At 35.6% G+C, this 19,226-nt stretch overlaps 2 protein-coding genes across 2 annotated transcripts; both read left to right on the forward strand.

Annotated features, from left to right (window-relative positions):
- Nucleotides 1–2,522: 2,522 nt before the first annotated feature.
- Nucleotides 2,523–8,098, forward strand: LOC115952389 (pentatricopeptide repeat-containing protein At2g36240-like). Its single transcript, XM_031069554.1, has 3 exons — nt 2,523–4,702; nt 7,616–7,740; nt 7,847–8,098. The coding sequence occupies exon 1, from the start codon at nt 2,608–2,610 to the stop codon at nt 4,087–4,089; it is 1,482 nt and encodes a 493-aa protein (XP_030925414.1). The 5' UTR covers nt 2,523–2,607; the 3' UTR covers nt 4,090–4,702; nt 7,616–7,740; nt 7,847–8,098.
- Nucleotides 8,099–12,321: 4,223 nt separating this feature from the next.
- On the forward strand, nt 12,322–17,653 carry LOC115953743 (external alternative NAD(P)H-ubiquinone oxidoreductase B2, mitochondrial-like). Its single transcript, XM_031071509.1, has 10 exons — nt 12,322–12,479; nt 13,764–14,034; nt 14,468–14,674; nt 14,767–15,017; nt 15,133–15,352; nt 15,467–15,571; nt 15,804–16,070; nt 16,163–16,284; nt 16,941–17,060; nt 17,145–17,653. Exons 1-10 carry the CDS (start codon nt 12,382–12,384, stop codon nt 17,230–17,232), a joined length of 1,749 nt encoding a protein of 582 aa, XP_030927369.1. The 5' UTR covers nt 12,322–12,381; the 3' UTR covers nt 17,233–17,653.
- The last annotated feature ends 1,573 nt before the right edge of the window (nt 17,654–19,226 follow it).

Genomic DNA, 19,226 nt, shown 5'->3' on the forward strand with positions numbered 1-19,226 from the left:
AGATTACACCATTAATTTACACCTATCAATTTGATTTATAAGCTCATATTATACACATAATTTAAATATATCAAAACTTGAAATTTAAACATAAAATTATCGATCTTGTTATTTTGAAATTTTAGATAAATTTTGTAATAACTGGATGTGTATTTACTATAGATGAGAATTATTATAGAACTATGATAATCTTGAAATTTTGTGGGCATAAAAGTTATAAGAAAAAAATGTAATTTAATGGTGAATTTTTTAAAATTTGCATCTAATGAAAAATTATTATAAGATGTAATATTACTTAAAGTTACACGCACCTTTTTAAATATACTACATTTCACTCTCACCTTTTAATACATTTGATTAAAATATTTATTATAATTTTTAAAGGAAATGGATTAAGAGATAGGATGGAGAAATATTTTGAATTTTTTTTTGAAAATGTTACAACATGTTTCTCTTCAAACTTGTTGACTAAAGCCCTATAGTATTTCATAGAAAATTAAAAAGTACTTGGGAGCCATATGTGGAATTTTTTCGGGTGATATTTAGCTACAATACTTTTTTTTATTTATGGGAAGCTTATAAATTTTATTGAAAGAATTAAACATGGTTACATCTAAGGGTGATAATTGATTGTTGTAGTTAGTATAGGGGGTTTTGGGTTCGTGTCGACCTCGTCTATTTTCTTAAAACATGAACCATTGCAATGTCATTGAAGTGATTTTCCAACAATGTCAAGGATAAATTATGTTAAAGCAAAAACTAGTTTCATCGGATTCCACCATAAGTAAGAGAGAATTTTGAAAATCTAAGATCTAAACTCAAAAATCTATGATCTAAACCCATATGTTAAAACATCAAAAACCTACATATCAAAAATTAAAAACATCAAACCTACAAGCCACGATAGATATTAGAGTTAAGACTCACATTTGATTAACTAGAGTTTAAGGATGAAAGTTAAAGGAGGATCACTGATTTGGGTCAACGGGCGCCACCGGAGATTGGAAGAGAGAGAATCATGAGAGAGGTTGAGGAATGGAGAAATATTCAGGTTGTGAAATACAGGTTTTTACATGTGTGTGTGTACACGCCGATTAGTGTTGTACTTTTTGAAATTCTAGATTCATCATCGATAACTATATCAATCGACGTTAGAAAACCCTACGCGTCTCCAATTGCCACCCCATAAATCATTGCTATCCCTTCACCTTAATTCAAACGGTATGATAGTGGCTTAGCTTGTTGGGTTGAGTCGGGGTGTTGAACACCCTTAGTTACATGATTGACAAGTATAATTTCTATGAACTTTTGGGTTTCCTCTATCTAGGCTAATAATAAATAAATAAAATTTTTTTTTTTAAAAAAAAGGTCATCAAGAGATTTAGCATGTTATGCCGGAATGTGGGTTGGCTGGCACAAGTGCACTAGTGTACCCACAATGATATTTCAATTACCGATGAAGCGATAGTCCTCCCTTGCAATGCACTACAAACTAGTTGAGATTCACCTTAAAAAACTACATATTGTAGCCCTATATCATGTGCAAATATAATTGCCACCTCCATAGCTTTAGCTTCAATCTCAAGTGCCCTAAGAGGAGCATGAATTTTCTTACTTAAGGCAACCACCACTTATCCCGCATATCTATGATAATGACCCTCACACTAGCTTTTTGAGAGTGCATTAGCAAAGGCCCCTTTACCCCAAACCTCGTGCAAGTTCAAACCTTCTATGCATGAGTGCAAAAACATAAGAGTTGATCAGTAATTTTTGTGAATTGGCAACCCTCGTATAGATTATTTGTGATCACATCCAATCAATGTAGATCACCCTTTGTAGGGAGGTTTCAAGTGCTCTACACAAAATTCTTAATTTTTGTTCGTATTGGTCTATGCCAAATTCTTGTAGGGCTAACCAATAAGAATAACAACTTGTGATCCTTATATATTACTTGTGGTAGCCCAAATTAGTTGTTCGTATGCATACTCTCCCTTCTCACTTGAATATTTAGTCTATATGAATTTAATTAGTGAAATTTACTATTATGTTAGAGAGTCGAACACGCACTTGTTGTGCTCTTAGAACACTAAATAATTACTCCTAAATGAATTAGGCAAGTAAAGAGTAAAAAATAAGAATATATTTATATGTATGAATAGAACAAAGTTTCTCTTCAAACTTCTTGTATATATCTGTATATATTATGAATTTTGAAAGTCTAACCGTTAAATTTTATATTTCTTATGTTCTTATTATGTATATCAAATTTTGTTCAAATTGGAAGTTATTTACTATTCGATTAATAAACTTATTTTTTATACATAATTTTAGATTATTAAAACTTGAAATTTTAACATTTGTTTGATGACATAATAATTAATCTGATCCTCTTAAAATTTTACAAATATGAAGAATATAATAAAAACATGCAATTAAACGGCCTGATTTTCAAAATACACATTCAATATAAAGATATACAAGAAATTTTGGTGAGAAATTTTATTCAAATGAATAGATAATTATTCAAAACCCACCCAACCGCCCATATACCATCCCGCCATTACAGAGCGTAGTGTTGTTGGCTGATTCTGCCAATTGTCAAGAGAAATGGGTTTGAAGAAGCTCCTAAATGCCAATTCCAAAAAAGCTCTGCAAATCTCCACACCACCACCACTCTCTCCAATCCCACAACCACCACCACCACCAACCCATCTCACCCCACTCCCAACTCTCACTCTCTCCGGCCACCACAACCACACCCACACCCACCTCCTCCACTACCTCACCGCCCACCTCGCCCAACCCTTCACTCCCACCCACCTCCTCCACTTCCTCAAATACAAGCTCCACCACCACCCTTCCTTCACCCACTTCGACTTCCACATCTTCAACTGGGCCTCCACCATCGACTCCTTTCGCCACGACCACTCCACTTTCGAGTGGATGGCTCGCACTCTAGCCATCTCTCACCGCTTCGCCGACCTTTCCTCCCTCCTCCAATTCTTCGCCTCCAATCCCTGCCCTTGCTCCGACGGTATTTTCTCTTGCCCACGAACCGAACCCATATTCAGATTTTCGATCAATGCTTATTGTAGAGTTGGGAAGTTGGATGATGCTGTTGTTGCCTTTGAATCTATGAAAAAACTGATTGATGGGAGGCCTAGTGTGGCGCTTTATAATATTTTGATTCATGGGTTTGTGAAATGTGGGAAGCATGATAATGCACTGAAGGTGTTTGATACAATGACTAAGGACCGGGTTAAGCCGGATGTGTATACGTTTAATATTTTGATTAGTAGTTATTGTAGGAATTCACGGTTCGGGTTAGCTTTGGAGTTGTTTAAGGAGATGAGGGAGAAGGGGTGTAGTCCAAATGTGGTTAGTTTTAACACTTTGATTAGGGGTTTCTTTAGGGAGAGGCAGTTCGATGAAGGTGTTTCAATGGCTTATGAGATGATTGAATTGGGGTGTGAGTTTTCGAGTGTGACTTGTGAGATTTTGGTTGATGGGCTTTGTAGAGAAGGTCGGGTTTCGGAGGCGTGTGAGATATTGATTGATTTTTCGAGGAAAGAAGTGTTGCCTAATGGGTATGATTATTATGGTCTAATGGAGGCGCTTTGTGGGAAGGGAAATGCAGGTAGAGCGTTGGAGGTTGTGGATGAGTTATGGGGGAAAGGAAATGTTCCAAGCTTGATTGCTTGTACTACTTTGATTGAAGGATTGAGGAGGTTAGGGAGAATTGATGAAGCATTTAGACTGACGGAGAGGATGCTTAAAGAGAGTATAATTCCGGATAGTGTGACCTTTAATTGTCTCCTTCAAAGTCTTTGCGATGTGGGAAGAACTGTGGAAGCAAATAGATTGAGGTTGCTGGCTTCAAGCAAGGGTTTGGATTCAGATGGAATGACCTATAGTATTCTGGTGTCTGGTTATACAAGAGAGAGAAAGCAGAAGGAAGGGGAAGTGGTGGTGGATGAGATGTTGGATAGGGGGTTCATACCCAATATTGCTACATATAATAGGTTGATGGATGGACTTGCTAATGCAAGAAGTTCTGTGCAGCACCAAGCCAATGTTATTGGTAACTGAGTGTATCAACATCTTTCAAATACGGTTTGATTTCAGTGCTTGCACTTGTTTGGAAACAATTGTAAATTCTTGATTGATAATGAGGAAAATGTCCTCTTTTGTCTTAGTCATCAGAGATTTAGGTATTTGGTGATGATAGCAAGCTCCTTGTGCCGGTAAATTGTTGATGTTGTGGGTTACTTGGTTGCATTAGCACCAATACATCTTGTATTCACCTTTGTTAGTCTTAAAATAACATACATGGTGTCTAAATTATTGTTTTTTGAGATGAACTTAGAGGAGATATCTTTACCGTGTCTCTGAAGTCTAAACTGACATTCGTAATCCACAGTAATATTACATTTTTGTTATCATTCTGTCTTTTGTAAGATATCTTGAGCACATTTAAAGCTGCTCACAAAGACAACTCTGGTACCTTAACTGTTAAAGAATTCCAAGATGTGATAGATGACATGACATCCTCATAAGGTATCCCAAGTTGATCTCTATGTAAAAAGCAAGCATCTGAGGGATGTGAGAGATCTGCTGAAAGAACCCCAGGGGAATGTTGAAGGGTTTAAGTTACTCCTTTCTCATGTAGATTTGCACGTGAAGTCTGTCTGCTGCTGTACAGGTACATATCTTTCCTATACTGGCTTGGCTGTTTGGGTTAATTTGAAGTAGATTTATGACTTTTTGCTATCCAAATAATGGGACACAAATGTATTTCATCTTTGTGTATACAGGTGGCTGCTTTACGAATTTGAAATGAGATTTTACACCTAAACATTTCAATTCTACGTAATAATTAAACTCAAATGCATTCATAAATTTCACCAATAGAACATATAATTACTTTTCCCTTTATTTATTCAAACCATTTAAACCAAAAAAAAAAATGCACCTAGACAGCTATGCACCTAGAAATATTTAAAAGGAGGAAAGACATATACTTCTAGCAAATCACTACTTCTAAATACTTATATTTAAATGAATCATTAAGGTATTTCATTACTATATTGGAAAGTGAGGTCCAGTCCAATTGTTTAATTGGTCTTATTTCCTAGTTTGTTGCTGCTATGACTTTGTGAGAGTGCCCTTTTTAGGATACTCAGGCCCAAGGATCCCGGGCCCAAATAAAAAGAGGGATTTGGTGGACCGGGCCTTGACTCACCGCAGCTAACGAGCTGTTTAAGAATCAAGTAGGTACAGAGAATACTCCTGACAATATAAAAAAAAAATGACAAACAAGGATATCGTAGAATGCCCAAAAATGTTAGCAACGTAAATTCAGAACAAAGACAGGATTAGCAAAACGATAAAGAAAAGGTGCTGTGGGGATCCTGGGAGTTATGAGGCAGTATTTCATTAACAAGTTATCTGTTTGATTACAGAAAGCTCACTAGGACGTGATACAAGGTCCAAGCAAGCTCAAAAATTGCAGTCTTGAATGGCTATTTCAGCCTTCAAAATTTGCAAAGTTTGATTCCTGTTGAATCCGAGTATGTGCAATAGTGGCCTTTACAGGATATCGGGAAGAAGTATTTCGTTCTTCCCTTAGTATTTTCTTTCTGGATGGATTTTTCTGATGGTTCTTCCTAGAGAGTTTCTTCTTCTTTTTTGTGTGTTTCTTTTCCTTTTTCTTGCTGCCTTCTTCACGACCCGTCCCCTCCTTTTATAATGGAGTTTTTTTGGGTGTCCCGGGTTCCCCTGTTTTGTTCTTTTGCAAACAGAGCATGTTCTGTCTCTGTCGCCTCGGTAAGTCCCTTTGCCGTTTTTTTCTCATTCTTTCCTTCTCTTGGTTTTGATTCATTCGAAAGTTTCTGGTTGGCCATCCTCTTTGGGACGTGCTGAGGTATGCCCTTCTCGGTATCCTCATTTCTGGCGTATTCCTTTCTTTCCTATTTGGGCGGAATCCTGTTCTGCCATTTTTGAAAGTCATTCGTTGCCATTCTTTCTTCTATGTCCTGGTTTTCCCGAGGCCCTTTTGTTGTCTGTGCCATGAAAGGTCGCTTGCGTTTCTTGTTCTTTTCTTTTCCTGTCTTCTTTCTACCGATCTGTCCCAGTCTTCTCTTTTTTTTTTTTTTTTTTTTTTTTTTTTTTTTATTTGTGCTTGAAGGGATTTGAGGATCCTTGTTTCTTTATATTTTGCCGTGGTCTCTTTTTTGGGATGATTCTTCCTTTTCTGGGCTTCAGGATCCTCTGGGCCTTCCTTTTGCCTCCCATGGGTCATCCGTGCCTATTACTTTTGGGCTTAGCCTGAGATTTTCCTTTTGGGCTTGACTTGTTCTTTTGTTTTTGGGCTTATTTCATTATGACCTATTTTAGACCTCAACAGACTTTAGAAACATCAGAGAACAAAGAACAGAAGAAAAACTTTGCAAAGATTATGGCAAATTAAAGTCCACAGAAACTGAATTGCAATTGAAGTCCTTGCTGGTTCACATTTTGTTTGAATGGTCTCAGGCTTGGGGCTTTACCAATTGTATTTCCATTCTTTATTTCCAAATCTCTGTTAGTTCTTCTAATTGATTTGCTTGTATTTCTCTTGGTGCTTTATGTTCATCTTCCTGAACATGGAGTATTTTTCATGTGCAATAAAATCTCAATTACTTATCAAATATATATATAGCCTATAATTTTTACCATACAGAAACATCATCCTAAATGGCCACTGTATGACATGACAGCTAATGTGAGATTATATCTAGAAATTGGATCACAATTGAATGAGTTTCTGAATTAAAGTACTGTAACAATTCAATGGAGCCTTTCATTTCTCAGACATCCAAAAACCCACTACGTGGAATGATTAATTTTAACAGTATTTAACAGAAATAGTTTAGCCAATTTCAGAGAAAGAGGTCTGTTTTGTTTAGCAAAAATGACATATTCAAACTATATAATTGTCATTGGACACATTAATCTTCCTCCCCTTCTCTCACTCTCTCATTGTTTCTGCTTCACTAAGCAAAAAAATCATTTTTTGATAAGTATGTTTGGAAAATGGTCAAGCAAAAGATCTATCAGGATTGTATGACTGGATCATAATACCTGAGCAGCAAGCAATTAATTCAGTATTCTAGTTTTTAAATTGATCTTTAAACCTATCTGGCATGTTTGATACCTGCATACTGTTGTGAATAGCCAATTACAGAGGAGTAAGTTGTCCCACCCCCTACACCAAAAAAAAGAAAAAAAAAAAAAAAAACTATTCCTTCCTTATCTGTTCTCATGTGTCATTTGTAGTCATCACCTGTGACTGGAGTCTGGAGAATACCTTCCATTTGAGTAGCTTTCCAAGGTTGTCAAGATAGTTAAAGATGTTTTGACAAAGTTATCAAGTAAAGTATTTGCTGATATTAATCACAGTCTAAGAGAATTTTCTTTTGTGATTGTCTTCATCTGTCATGGATCTTAGCTGTCTTCATTTATCAAGTAAAGCATAAACTGTTCCCAAACAGACATTTTTATTTTGCTTGTGTTTTTCGCCAACTTATTTTGGCCCTCCCTAACCAATGAGGTGCTGGCAACTTGTGACCGCAAGGTACAAGCTTTTTGGGCAATTAACCCTTTGGAGGATAGCAGGCAACTGCAGAGGTACCTGGAGACTAGGTTTGAATGGGCCACGCCACCACGGCACTCATTGCTCTGGCATTCTGTATATGCAAGGTAATTATCTTCTGCTTCTGGTATTTTTACATGTGTTTGTCTTTTGAGATGGTAATAGTGTGTGCATCATTGTATCTGATTTGTTATAATTCTTTCCTATGTTTAGCAAGCAACTGAGCTGGCATACAAGGATGTTAGTTGTATCTGATTGGATGAGAAGATTCATTGTTGGGAGAGATTCAAGCCGAATTTGAGGCAACATTTGGGAGGCCCTTAAATTTGTAATTAACCTCAAGTTGTATTGGTTCTTGCAATTGCAGTCGCATATGTTTTGTCTATTATTGCCACACACACATACACACAAAAAAAAATCCTAATGTCTCTTTGATAAATAATCACTTTGACAAATATTTTCATATATGATGACCAATGTCACTGGGTTCTATACAGACAATAATTTAATGATAGAAGAAATACTTAGTTACAACTTACAACTCAATTACACTGAAACATACATCAGCCTTCCTAAACTTGAATCAACTTCTTGTTTTGCAGTTCTTAGTTGTGTAAATTGTATAGTGACAACTGTGGTTGCTCTTATGCCAGTTATATATTTCATTTTGGCTTTTTGAATACCAATGGTGCCAAAGTCATTGGAATTCCAAACTAAACTTCATTAGTTCTCGTTTGACATGTTCATGCTTAGATGGTCTCTGGTTATTTTCCTTGCACAAGGAAAAGATAGCATCTTAACGGTAAGTTTTGCCACGTCACATGATAACATATAACTCATCTTTTAACTTTTTAATTTTTTTGCCACGTCGCATGATAACATATAACTCATCTTTTAACTTTTTTAATGTTTTGGATCGGCAGTTCGGCACTAAACAGAGTTACATGTAATAGTAGTTTTGTCACATTGGCTATTCACGTTATATTGAACACTAATTACGCATTAGCTCTTATACTCCCATACCATAAAAGGACCCTAACAATCTGATGAAGTTGCATCTTCTTCAACTACTGGCTTTTTGGAAAGAAAATTTGCGAAGTTCATTTAACAAAAGTTAACATATTTGGACTATGTATAAAAAGGTTACATGTGTCTGCATCGTATCGTATCTAGTGCACTGATGCATTGGACCTAAACTTCATCCATATAAAAAAAAGTTAAGAAGTTAAAACACATGGCATCAACTCAAAACATACGAATAGAAGGCCAAGCAAATGAGTAGGGCAACACAGAGAACTAATCCATAGGCGGGGCAAAGTTGCAATGGGACGTAACTAATACTATTCATGAATGGAATACATATGTGGATGATTGCAGGTCGCCCTTGCGGAGAGTGCGTAACTCTCAAATTGTGCATTCCTTCAGGGAAGCAAACAAAAGTGTAGATGCCTTGGCTTGCTTAAAGCGATCTCTTCAGCTAGACTTATGAGTTATTTTTTGTTCCCGCTATGGGCATGTTGTAAGAGAAATCTCATGGATTCTAATATCTGTCTAGTCCCTAACTTTTGTTAGTTTATTGCATCTGTATTTACCACCCCACCCCCCCCCCCCCAAAATGAATGGATTTTTTTTTTTTTTTTTTTTACTTTCCATAAATTTCATTGAGAGAACCTGCTCTTTTTTTTTTGGTGAAAGAGATGATATTATAAACTAAGAAGAAGCAACAGACATAGAACACAATCTGTTAAAGCACAGACCATTGTTGTCTTGTTCAAAGAACACAAAGGCGTCCACAGGTGGACTTTCAAAAATTCTAAAATCTAAGTCTTGATCAGCACCTAACCTGGCAAGTGCATTTGCACATTGATTCGACTGGCGGAAGCAGTGTTTAAATTGCACTTGTTGGAACTTGGTGATGAGCATCCTGCAGTCATCCAAGATGGGAGAGATCACATCATTGACATAACTCGTCTTGCAAAAAATCTCCACAATGGATTTAGCATCCAGTTCTACAATAAGAGAGGGAATATTCAAGTTACTATACAGCAATAGCCCATCCCTTAATCCCCATAATTCAGCCACAAAGCTGTTCATGATCCCTATATGCCTTGAGAACCCAAAAATCCACTCCCCATGACTGTCACGCATAACTCCTCTACAGCCAGCCAAGCCCGTACTACCTACAGCACACCCATCCGTATTTAACTTGGTCCATCCCTTAGGGGGCTTTTCCCAGGACATGCAACTACCACCCTTGGCATAGGCCACCTTGGAGAGCTAGCACAATACATGAACTCGGTTTACAGATTCTCAATTTCAGTCGAGAGCTTCGGATTCTGAGCTTTACCAGAGAATATCGTTTGATTTCTACCTTTCCATATCATCCAAATAGCAAAAGAAAATAGCTTACTCCAATGATTTCTTCCATACATAGCCTTGCTACCCTTACTCCCATTCATTATTAACCACTCTTGAAGATCGCTACTCCAAAAGACTTGATTTGTGTATCTAACTCCCAGTTGCAGCCAGACAGCCCTAACCCGAGCACAGTCTCAAAGAGCATGCAAGACTGATTCCTTATCTACTTGGCAAATAGGGCATAAATCATCAGTACCCATCCCCCTCCTAACAAGGCAACCTTTAACACCAAGACTATCATGCACACATCTCCAAATAAAGGTTTTAATTCTAGGTAAGGTATTAATTTTCCAAATCCACCCCGTAGACAAAGCAGGCACATAATTAGTATGCTCAACCAATTTATAAGCACTTTTAACATCGAATCCACCTCTGGTACTACCAACCCAAACTAATCTGTCAATCCCTCTGCTTGTGATAGACACCGGAGTAGCTAGGATCAAGTTCTTAATGTCCAGAGGTAGAGCAAAAGGAATACGACCCTAATCCCAACCCGAGTCAGTCAAAACATCCTTTACCTCAAGTAATTCAGCTTCACGGGTCAACGGGCCTAGGATCCTATGACGAATGGGACCCCCTTTGATCTAATTCCCAAACCAAAAACTCTAATTACTGTCTCTACCCACCAGCCACATACTACCTTTATTGAACACCTCCTTACCTCTCTTTATAGCTGTCCATACCTGAGAACACGGAAGACGATCAGTATTTATGGCCCTTGCTCTCCTACCAGAACAGTATTTTTGCTTTAAGACCCTTGCCCAAAGCATATCTTGCTCTGTGTGCAACCTCTAATTCAGTTTTGCAAGGAGAGCAATGTTCCTTCCTCTTGCCGTTTGAAGACCAAGGCCTCCTTCCTCCTTAGCTCTAGTAACCTTTTGCCACCCAACCCAATGCATCTTTCTTTGATTCTCCGTACTACCCCACAAAAAATTTCGGTTCACCCGGTCTATACCATCCAAAACTCTTCCCGGAAGAGTAGCACACTGCATTATATAGGAAGGGATAGCCGCTGAGGAAGCTTGGATAAGCACTGCACGCCCCGCCAAAGAAAGCAAATTAGCTTTCCAACCCGTTAATTTTTGTTTTACTCTGTCAAGAATAAAATTATACTCTCGATAAGACATGCCCGACTGTCTAATAGGGATACCCAAGTACTCTCCTAGGTAGGGAGGTTGAATCCAATCGACCTTCCATATACCTTAACAATCAACGCCCTTGCCCACGGGTGTCTGATTTTCTGTTTGAGCTCTCTCGAGAACTTTAAAGCCACTAGGCCTTCCCTAAGAGCCTCTACTTCGTCATCTGACTCTTCATCGTCCTTCATGAGGTCTCCAAAGTTAAAAGCCTGAGTGTATGCACCAGGAATCTCACCCACAACCTTGTCCTTAAAAGATATGGCTTGACTCCACATACCTTGGGGCTGGTTTGGAGATGATGGTCTTGAATCACTACTATCACTGAATCCTGCATGATTCACATTCTTAACCTTCTTGTTGCTGTGAGCCAGTTCCTCTTGTTCTTCACGCGAAAGGGAAAGAAAGGAAGAGCTAGCCATCAAAATTTATGAGAACTTGCTCTTATGCTGTAAGAGAGAGTAGTGTATTCTTTATTGGCAAAATCAGTGATATAATTAGAGAATGAAGAAAAATCCTACCAGAAATGAAGAAAAATCCTACCGGAAGTCAATAATTAAATACCTCTTGCCTAATGGGTAACTCCCTCCTGTCACATGAACCAAGTTGATTGCACTTCAGGAGCAGCAGCGAATATACCACCATAAATACCCTATAAAATTCCCCAACAACAACCATAATTTTTTGAGAAATAAAACCGCCATAATAATTTATATTAATTTAATCACTTTAATGACAAAACTGGGTACTTTTAAGCCTTTTACACTTCTTCTAAAAAAAAAAAAAAACAATCAAAATAATCTGCTTCCTTCATTTTAGGCTTATTAGAGATACTGTATCACTGTCACAAAATACAGAGGATCCTTTCCCAATTTATTACACCACGTTCTGTTCAAAAAAAAAAATTATTACACCGTTACACCTCGTTTCAAATAGTTTTACAACCCAGTTTGACAAGTCAAATAGAACTAACAAAAAAACAAAATAATAATAATAATAATTAATTAATAAAAAAATATAAACCCTCACAAAACCCTGAGAATGTTTATTACGTTGTTGCGTGAGGGTTACTCCTCAGACATTGCCTCTTCTTACATATATATATAGAGGGCACACTACATCGTTACTGTCTCTTTTTCTCATTGTTGCAAAACCCTTTCTTTCTTTTCCTTTGAAAAATAAAGGGTTTTCACAATGAGTGGTTACTCTTTCTTTCAAAGGTTCCCTACGGTTTTTCAAACTCACCCCATGCTCGGGAGAGTTCTTGTTGTCTGTGCCGTCACTGCCGTCAGGTCTAATGCTTTTTGCATTCATGGAATTTTTATATTTTAGATTGTAGGAGTTCTAGTACTATTTTTTTTTTTTTTGTTAGAAAGGCCTGTTTTTTAAGGTTTGTGTTCACTACAATCTTTGCAGTTCCTGAAGTTGATGGAAAAGATTGTTGTTGTTGGTGTCAAACTCATTGAATTTGTTTAATATTTAGCATGAAAAACACAGTTTTTAATACCAAGTTGGCTATATTTATGTGTGTGTACTACATATAAAGTGAAAAAATTTACTCCCTCATATTATTTTAATGGGTTTTTTTTTTTAACATAGGATTTGCCCTGTGTATATGGGAAAAAGAGAGAGAAAAAGTGTGTTATGTTTCATCTAGAAATTACTGATATTTTATTTCTTATAGTCATTGTTTTTTTATATTGTTTTATCTTGTGGGATGAATAAAAATTGATATATACTGTTAAACATTGTCCAAATCATATGGCAGTCTCTAGTCAGGTCCTTAATCCTGTTCCCAGGTTCTTGCTTTGTCCTATAGGGTGTGCTTATGTTGCAAAACGATGTTTTGGGTTTAAGATGAGCGTTTGGGTTTTAGCACCTTTAGGCTCCCAAATCCAAACGGACCCATAGAGGTTAAAAGCTGAAGGAAATACTAAAATCAAATCTAGTTTGACTTGCATGATTTACATGACTTGTATACAAGAAGAAAAATTATTATACCAATTCACTCATTATTTGGATGTTTTTTTTTGCTGAATCACTCATTATTTGGATGTTGCAGGAAAATTAAGTGCTTTGTATTGTGTGTTTTTATAGAATTCAGCTTGTTCTAGTGACTTTGATCTAAAAAGATAAAAGAAAAGAAATTGGTGATACTTGAATTAAAGATGTGACTGTGATTCATGATTTCTTGTCCAAAAATCTTGCATTATGAAAGACAGTCATTTAAAGAGCAGGGTCAGTAGCTAGAAGATTTTTGTGGTATATACAACCATTGCAAACTAATGATACTAAAATTTTAGTTGACTGGTTTCCTAATTTTTATGTATTTGTACATCTTTAACTGCAGACTAAAAACTTGACAATAAGTACTACTATTGACTACTATCTCTGATTGATTTCTATTTAATGCTTGTTTCTGGATCTTGAAATGGAATAAAAAAAATTTCCTCCTCAATTGTTGTTATTATCAAATTGTTTTTTCCCACTCTAGTTGCTATGTGGTTTAATTGGTTTTTTTATCTTATTATTATTGAATTTTCATACCCTTAATCTGGACCTTCTATTTGTTGCAGTGGTGGAGGTCTTATGGCATTTTCTGATGCTAGACAAAAATCTATGTATGCTAAATCAATTCAACGTGAATTCAAGAAAAAGAAGGTGGTGGTAGTTGGAACTGGATGGGCTGGCACCAGCTTTTTGAAAGAATTGAAAAACCCCTCATATGATGTTCATGTGGTGTCACCTCGTAATTATTTTGCATTCACTCCTTTGTTACCTAGTGTTACTTGTGGCACAGTGGAAGCACGCAGCATTGTTGAACCCATTCGCAGTATTACCAAGAAGGTAATCTTAAATGAATGAGATATGAAATGACTATGCCATCTACATCCGTTTCTATTGACATTTCTGTCATAAATTTTTCTGTGGCCTTAAAAACATGCTTGAGTTTTACTGTGTTATATCAGATTGTATGTTACAAAGTCAAGTTCAAATAAAAAATAAAAAAAATTCATTGTATGAGAATGGGATGAGTCTTTTATCTAGAATGGTTAGTAAGGAGCAAGTCATTTGAATAATTTTCTATCCTTCCGCATCATATTGTGTCTGTATGGTATAGTATGCATGTGTATAATATTGTTAATATAGTTCAAATCTGCTAAAAGCTGAATGCTTATGATTATATAAATTGTCAAGCAATTTAAGCCTTTTGAGCTAGTCATTTTCCAGGGAAACTGGAGTTATTTAGATGACACCTTTCTTTGATTTTACATTGCAGAAAAGCTATGATGTCCACTTCGAGGAAGCTAAATGTTACAAGATTGATGCAGAGAATAAGAAAGTTTATTGTCAATCTAGTCAAGACAAAAATTTTGATGGAAAAGAAGAATTTGCTTTAGACTATGATTACCTGGTGATAGCCATGGGAGCCCAATCAAATACATTCAACACCCCCGGGGTTATGGAGCATGCCCACTTCTTGAAGGTATCTTCACTTGGAGTAAAAATTAAAATATACTAGCAGCATTTTACTCTTTTACTCTGTTATAACTTAAAAAAATAAAATACTTTATGTAGGAAGTAGATGATGCTCTGGGAATCCGTAAGACAGTGATTGATGCTTTTGAGAGGGCAAGCCTTCCTTCTATAAGTGAAGAGGAGAAGAAAAGGATTTTGCATTTTGTAGTTGTTGGTGGTGGTCCAACTGGTGTGGAATTTGCTGCAGAGCTTCATGACTATGTCTATGATGATTTAGTCAAGTTATACCCTCAAAGTAAAGACTATGTGAAAATCACCCTCATTGAAGCTGGCAATCATATTCTGAACATGTATGGTACATTGCTTTTTTCACATTTTCAATTTAATTCTGTGTAATTGTTTCAAGTCCTTGCTTCTCTTTCTCTGTTTGTTTTCTAATGCTTTCAGTTGCTGCTAACGTTACAGGTTTGACAAGAGAATTTCCGCATTTGCTGAAGAAAAGTTTCAAAGAGATGGTATTAATGTGAAAACAGGATCAATGGTCGTAAAAGTATCCGATAAAGAAATATCTACTAAAGTAAGAGCAACTGGCGAGGTTGTAAACATACCTTATGGAATGGTTGTCTGGTCAACTGGTATTGGGACTCGCCCTGAAATAGCGGATTTCATGAAGCAAGTTGGTCAGGTGTGTTGCTCTTAAACTACACTGATTTCTTTTCCCTTCACTTCCAATCATAATTGGTGTTAGCTTTGTATATTTTTTTACTCTAATTGTTTGAATTTCTATTCCTTTGAGCAGACTAACAGACGTGTGTTAGCTACTGATGAATGGCTGAGGGTGGAAGGATGTGATAACGTATATGCCCTTGGGGATTGTGCAACAGTAAACCAGCGCAGAGTCATGGTATGATATCTACAGCCTGACTTATTTGTGTATTTTTGAATATAGAGAGCACTCAAAATTGTGTATAACTCATTTACATACATTTTTGTCATTGTCTTTTTACATTTAATTACAAGTTATCATGAATATCTTTTATTCGCCAAGTCAGCTGAGAGGAAGATGTTTTATAATTCTTTAGATTTTTTTTTAATTTTTTTAAATCTTTCATTTATTATTAACAACTTGTTTTCAGGAAGATATTTCCGCCATATTCAGTAAAGCAGACAAGAATAAATCTGGTACTTTAAATATAAAGGACTTTCATGATGTTATGGATGACATCCTGGAGAGGTACCCTCAAGTGAAGCTTTATTTGAAGAAGAAAAAGATGAAAAATTTTGCTGCGTTGCTGAAGAATACTCAAGAGAATGACCAAAACAAGCCCATTGAAATTGATAACGTTAAGACAGCTCTGACTGAAGTGGACTCTCAGATGAAAAATCTCCCTCCAACAGCTCAGGTACTTGATTTAGTTTCCTTTGCATAACCTATTTGACCTCCTGCTAAAAACATTCTCACTTCTTGACTTCTTGTGTCCTTGTAATATTCTAGGTTGCTTATCAGCAAGGCCAATACCTTGCAGACTGTTTCAATCGCATGGAACAGTGTGAGAAGAATCCTGAAGGTCCTCTCAGGTTTAGGGAATCTGGACGTCATCGGTTTCATCCCTTTAGGTACAAGTAGAACTTTGCACAAAATTTTGTTTCTATTTTTCCTGCAATACAGAATGTATGTATGACATTATGCAAGCTGGAACATCAGAATTAATTCAGTCAATAACAACTAGAACTACTTGTCACAGGTGATTGAACATAAGATTGAGAATTGTATATTAAGGTTTTGATAGCAAAAGACATGCAGCACTTAACTAGTCATAATCTTGTTTTACATTAATGTACCTGCCAGTGTCAAACTAGTCATGTTCTAGTTTTATGTAAAGTCGTCTTGACTGGTTTGCTATGGAAGTATTTTGAATCTTTTTCTTGCTATTTCTGGAATTTTCAAGTCTCTAGACTGAGTCACTGACCCAGCTATGTCTCAGCTCTCACTTGGATAATGGCTTTTCTGCATGCAAAATACAATAACCTTGTAAACTGAAATCTTTTAGGTTTATATAAGATATCTGGTAACTTGTATAGGAGCAAGGCACTTAATAATTTGTGTACAAAGTGTATTTACTTTCGCACTCTCAAGTTATCAGCACAATAATCAATATGAAATAAGTGTGTGCGCGTGCATGTGTGTCTGTTTTATCCATCCAATTTCACAATGAGGTAGGCAGGAGATTATCCTTGCAATGTAGCTAACTTTTTGATGGTTTTAATTCTAGGTATAGGCACTTGGGGCAATTTGCACCACTGGGAGGAGAACAAGCTGCATTCCAACTTCCTGGAGATTGGGTCTCGATTGGTCATAGCTCTCAGTGGCTCTGGTACTCAGTATATGCCAGGTAATTTATTAATTCCCATTTGCTTCCACGATCTAATAAGTTGTTACCATGTTGTCATTGTCTGATGGTTGTATCAACTTACAGCAAGCTAGTCAGTTGGAGGACAAGAATGCTGGTGATCTCTGATTGGGGAAGGAGATTCATATTTGGAAGGGACTCAAGCAAAATCTGAGACTAGATGGGACCATATGCTACATTAGAGATTTGGTTCAACTATAAAATTATCTTGTCTAGACAATAGAGGCCTAGCAATTTTGATCCATATTTATTTGAATTCTAAGTTTTGTTTTTCATCTATCACAATTTTGTCCTTTGCGATCCACATAGTGAAAATTTATTAGTAGTTTGAAGGTGTTTTAACCAGAACTAAGTATTGGTTAAGCCAGGTTTTTATGCGTTTGGTATTTTTATTAGTAGTTATTGATGTAATTCAAGGCTCGGGTTAGCTTTGGGGTTTAGGGAGTCTAAGGAGAAGGGTGCAGTCCAAATTGGTTAGTTTCAAATCTTTAATTAGGGGGTTCTTTTGGGAGAGGAAGTTTCATGAAGGTGTTGCAATGGCATGTGAGCAATTGAACTGGGGTGTTGTGAGTTTCCGAGACTGACTTGTGAGATATTTCTTTGTAGAGAAGGTTGGGTTTCGGAGTGTGAACTATTCATTCATTTCATTGATTTTTTTTTTTTTTTTTTGATAATTTGATAGATAGAAAGAGGAGGAAAGATTGAACGGTGAATGTTATAGACACACCAAAAAGTGCCAACTTTGAGCTGCAAGGCTCTTGCTATTATTTGATTTTTCGAACAAGGAGTGTTGCTTAATGGGTATGACGTGATATGGACTTCCTAGTGCAAGTATATAAATTGTGTATATTCTTTAAAATTGTATATGTATATGTTAAATGTACACAATTTTGTATGTTTTTAAAAAATGTGTAGATTGAATATACAGAATACTGTACATTCTTAAAAATTGTCTTCTAGAATCTATTTTAGTTCAAGATCCCTCTTAACCTAACTGGAATATTAGTAGATCTGTTCTGTCCAAAATGGAAATGGGCTATGGTTATAAACTTATAATCATGTAATCGACTCAATCATTAGATCATAGATTGTAAGTTCATTCCATAATGGGGCAAACCGGAATAGGGTTAGGTTATATACATTCGAATTGTGAGAAAGAGTTATTCAAGCGTATCTAAATAAATACTATGTTTACATATGGATCCCTACCTTGTTCGGACTTGCTTTTTACATCTCTCTCATTATTTGGGACTCTATTCATCTCTTTGGGTTGTTTTTAAAAATATGTAGATTGAATATACATAATACTGTATATTCTTTAAAATTGTGTAGGTTTAGTATACAAAATTATATACATTTTTTGAAAAATTGTATACGTTGAATTGACAATTCAGTAAATTCATTGAAAAATTATGGTCATTAAATGTACAGGAATCAGGATTGTGTACATTAAAAAAAAAATTGTATACGTTCAATATATAAAATTGTGCACATTCTTAAAAATTGTATACTTTAAATATACAAAATTTTGTATATTTTTTGAAAAATTGTGTACGTTGTATGTTGAGTATACATAATTGTGTACATTCTTTGAAAAAATTGTATATTTTGAATGTAGAAAAATTGCGTACATTCTTTAAAAAATTATGTACATTGAAGTTATAGAATTGTGTATATTCTTAAAAATTGTATAAGTTGAATATATAAAATTGTATACAATCTTTGAAAATCTATATATGTTAAATGTAAAAAATTGTGTATATTGAATGTACAAAATTGTATACAATTTTTCATTGAATGTATAAAATTGTGTATAATCTTAGAAATTGTGTACGTTAAATATACAAAATTATATAGTTTCTTTGAAAGCAGTGTACATTGAATGTACAAAATTGCATACATTTTTTTGAAAAATGTGTATTTTTAATATAAAGAATTGTACATATTTATGTACATTATTTGAAAAATTGCAAATGTTAAATATATCGAATTGTGTATATTTTAAAAATTATGTTTGTTTTTTTTTTTTTTTTAGAAACAAAAATTATTTTTGTTGAATGTATAAAATTGCGTATATTGACTACATTCTTTGAAACATTACATCATTTTAATAAATGTTATAAAATTTGTCTACCGTAGAAGGTACAC

This window comes from Quercus lobata, chromosome 7, assembly GCF_001633185.2.
Source record: "Quercus lobata isolate SW786 chromosome 7, ValleyOak3.0 Primary Assembly, whole genome shotgun sequence".
In the NCBI taxonomy this organism is placed as follows: Eukaryota; Viridiplantae; Streptophyta; class Magnoliopsida; order Fagales; family Fagaceae; genus Quercus; species Quercus lobata.

Coding starts and splice junctions, on each gene's coding strand:
- LOC115952389 (XM_031069554.1), top strand. CDS start 2,608: ATGGGTTTGAAGAAGCTCCTAAATGCCAATTCCAAAAAAGCTCTGCAA.
- LOC115953743 (XM_031071509.1), top strand. CDS start 12,382: ATGAGTGGTTACTCTTTCTTTCAAAGGTTCCCTACGGTTTTTCAAACT. Junction 14,035..14,467: donor TTCGCAGTATTACCAAGAAG/GTAATCTTAAAT, acceptor TTTACATTGCAG/AAAAGCTATGATGTCCACTT. Junction 16,071..16,162: donor ATCTCCCTCCAACAGCTCAG/GTACTTGATTTA, acceptor GTAATATTCTAG/GTTGCTTATCAGCAAGGCCA.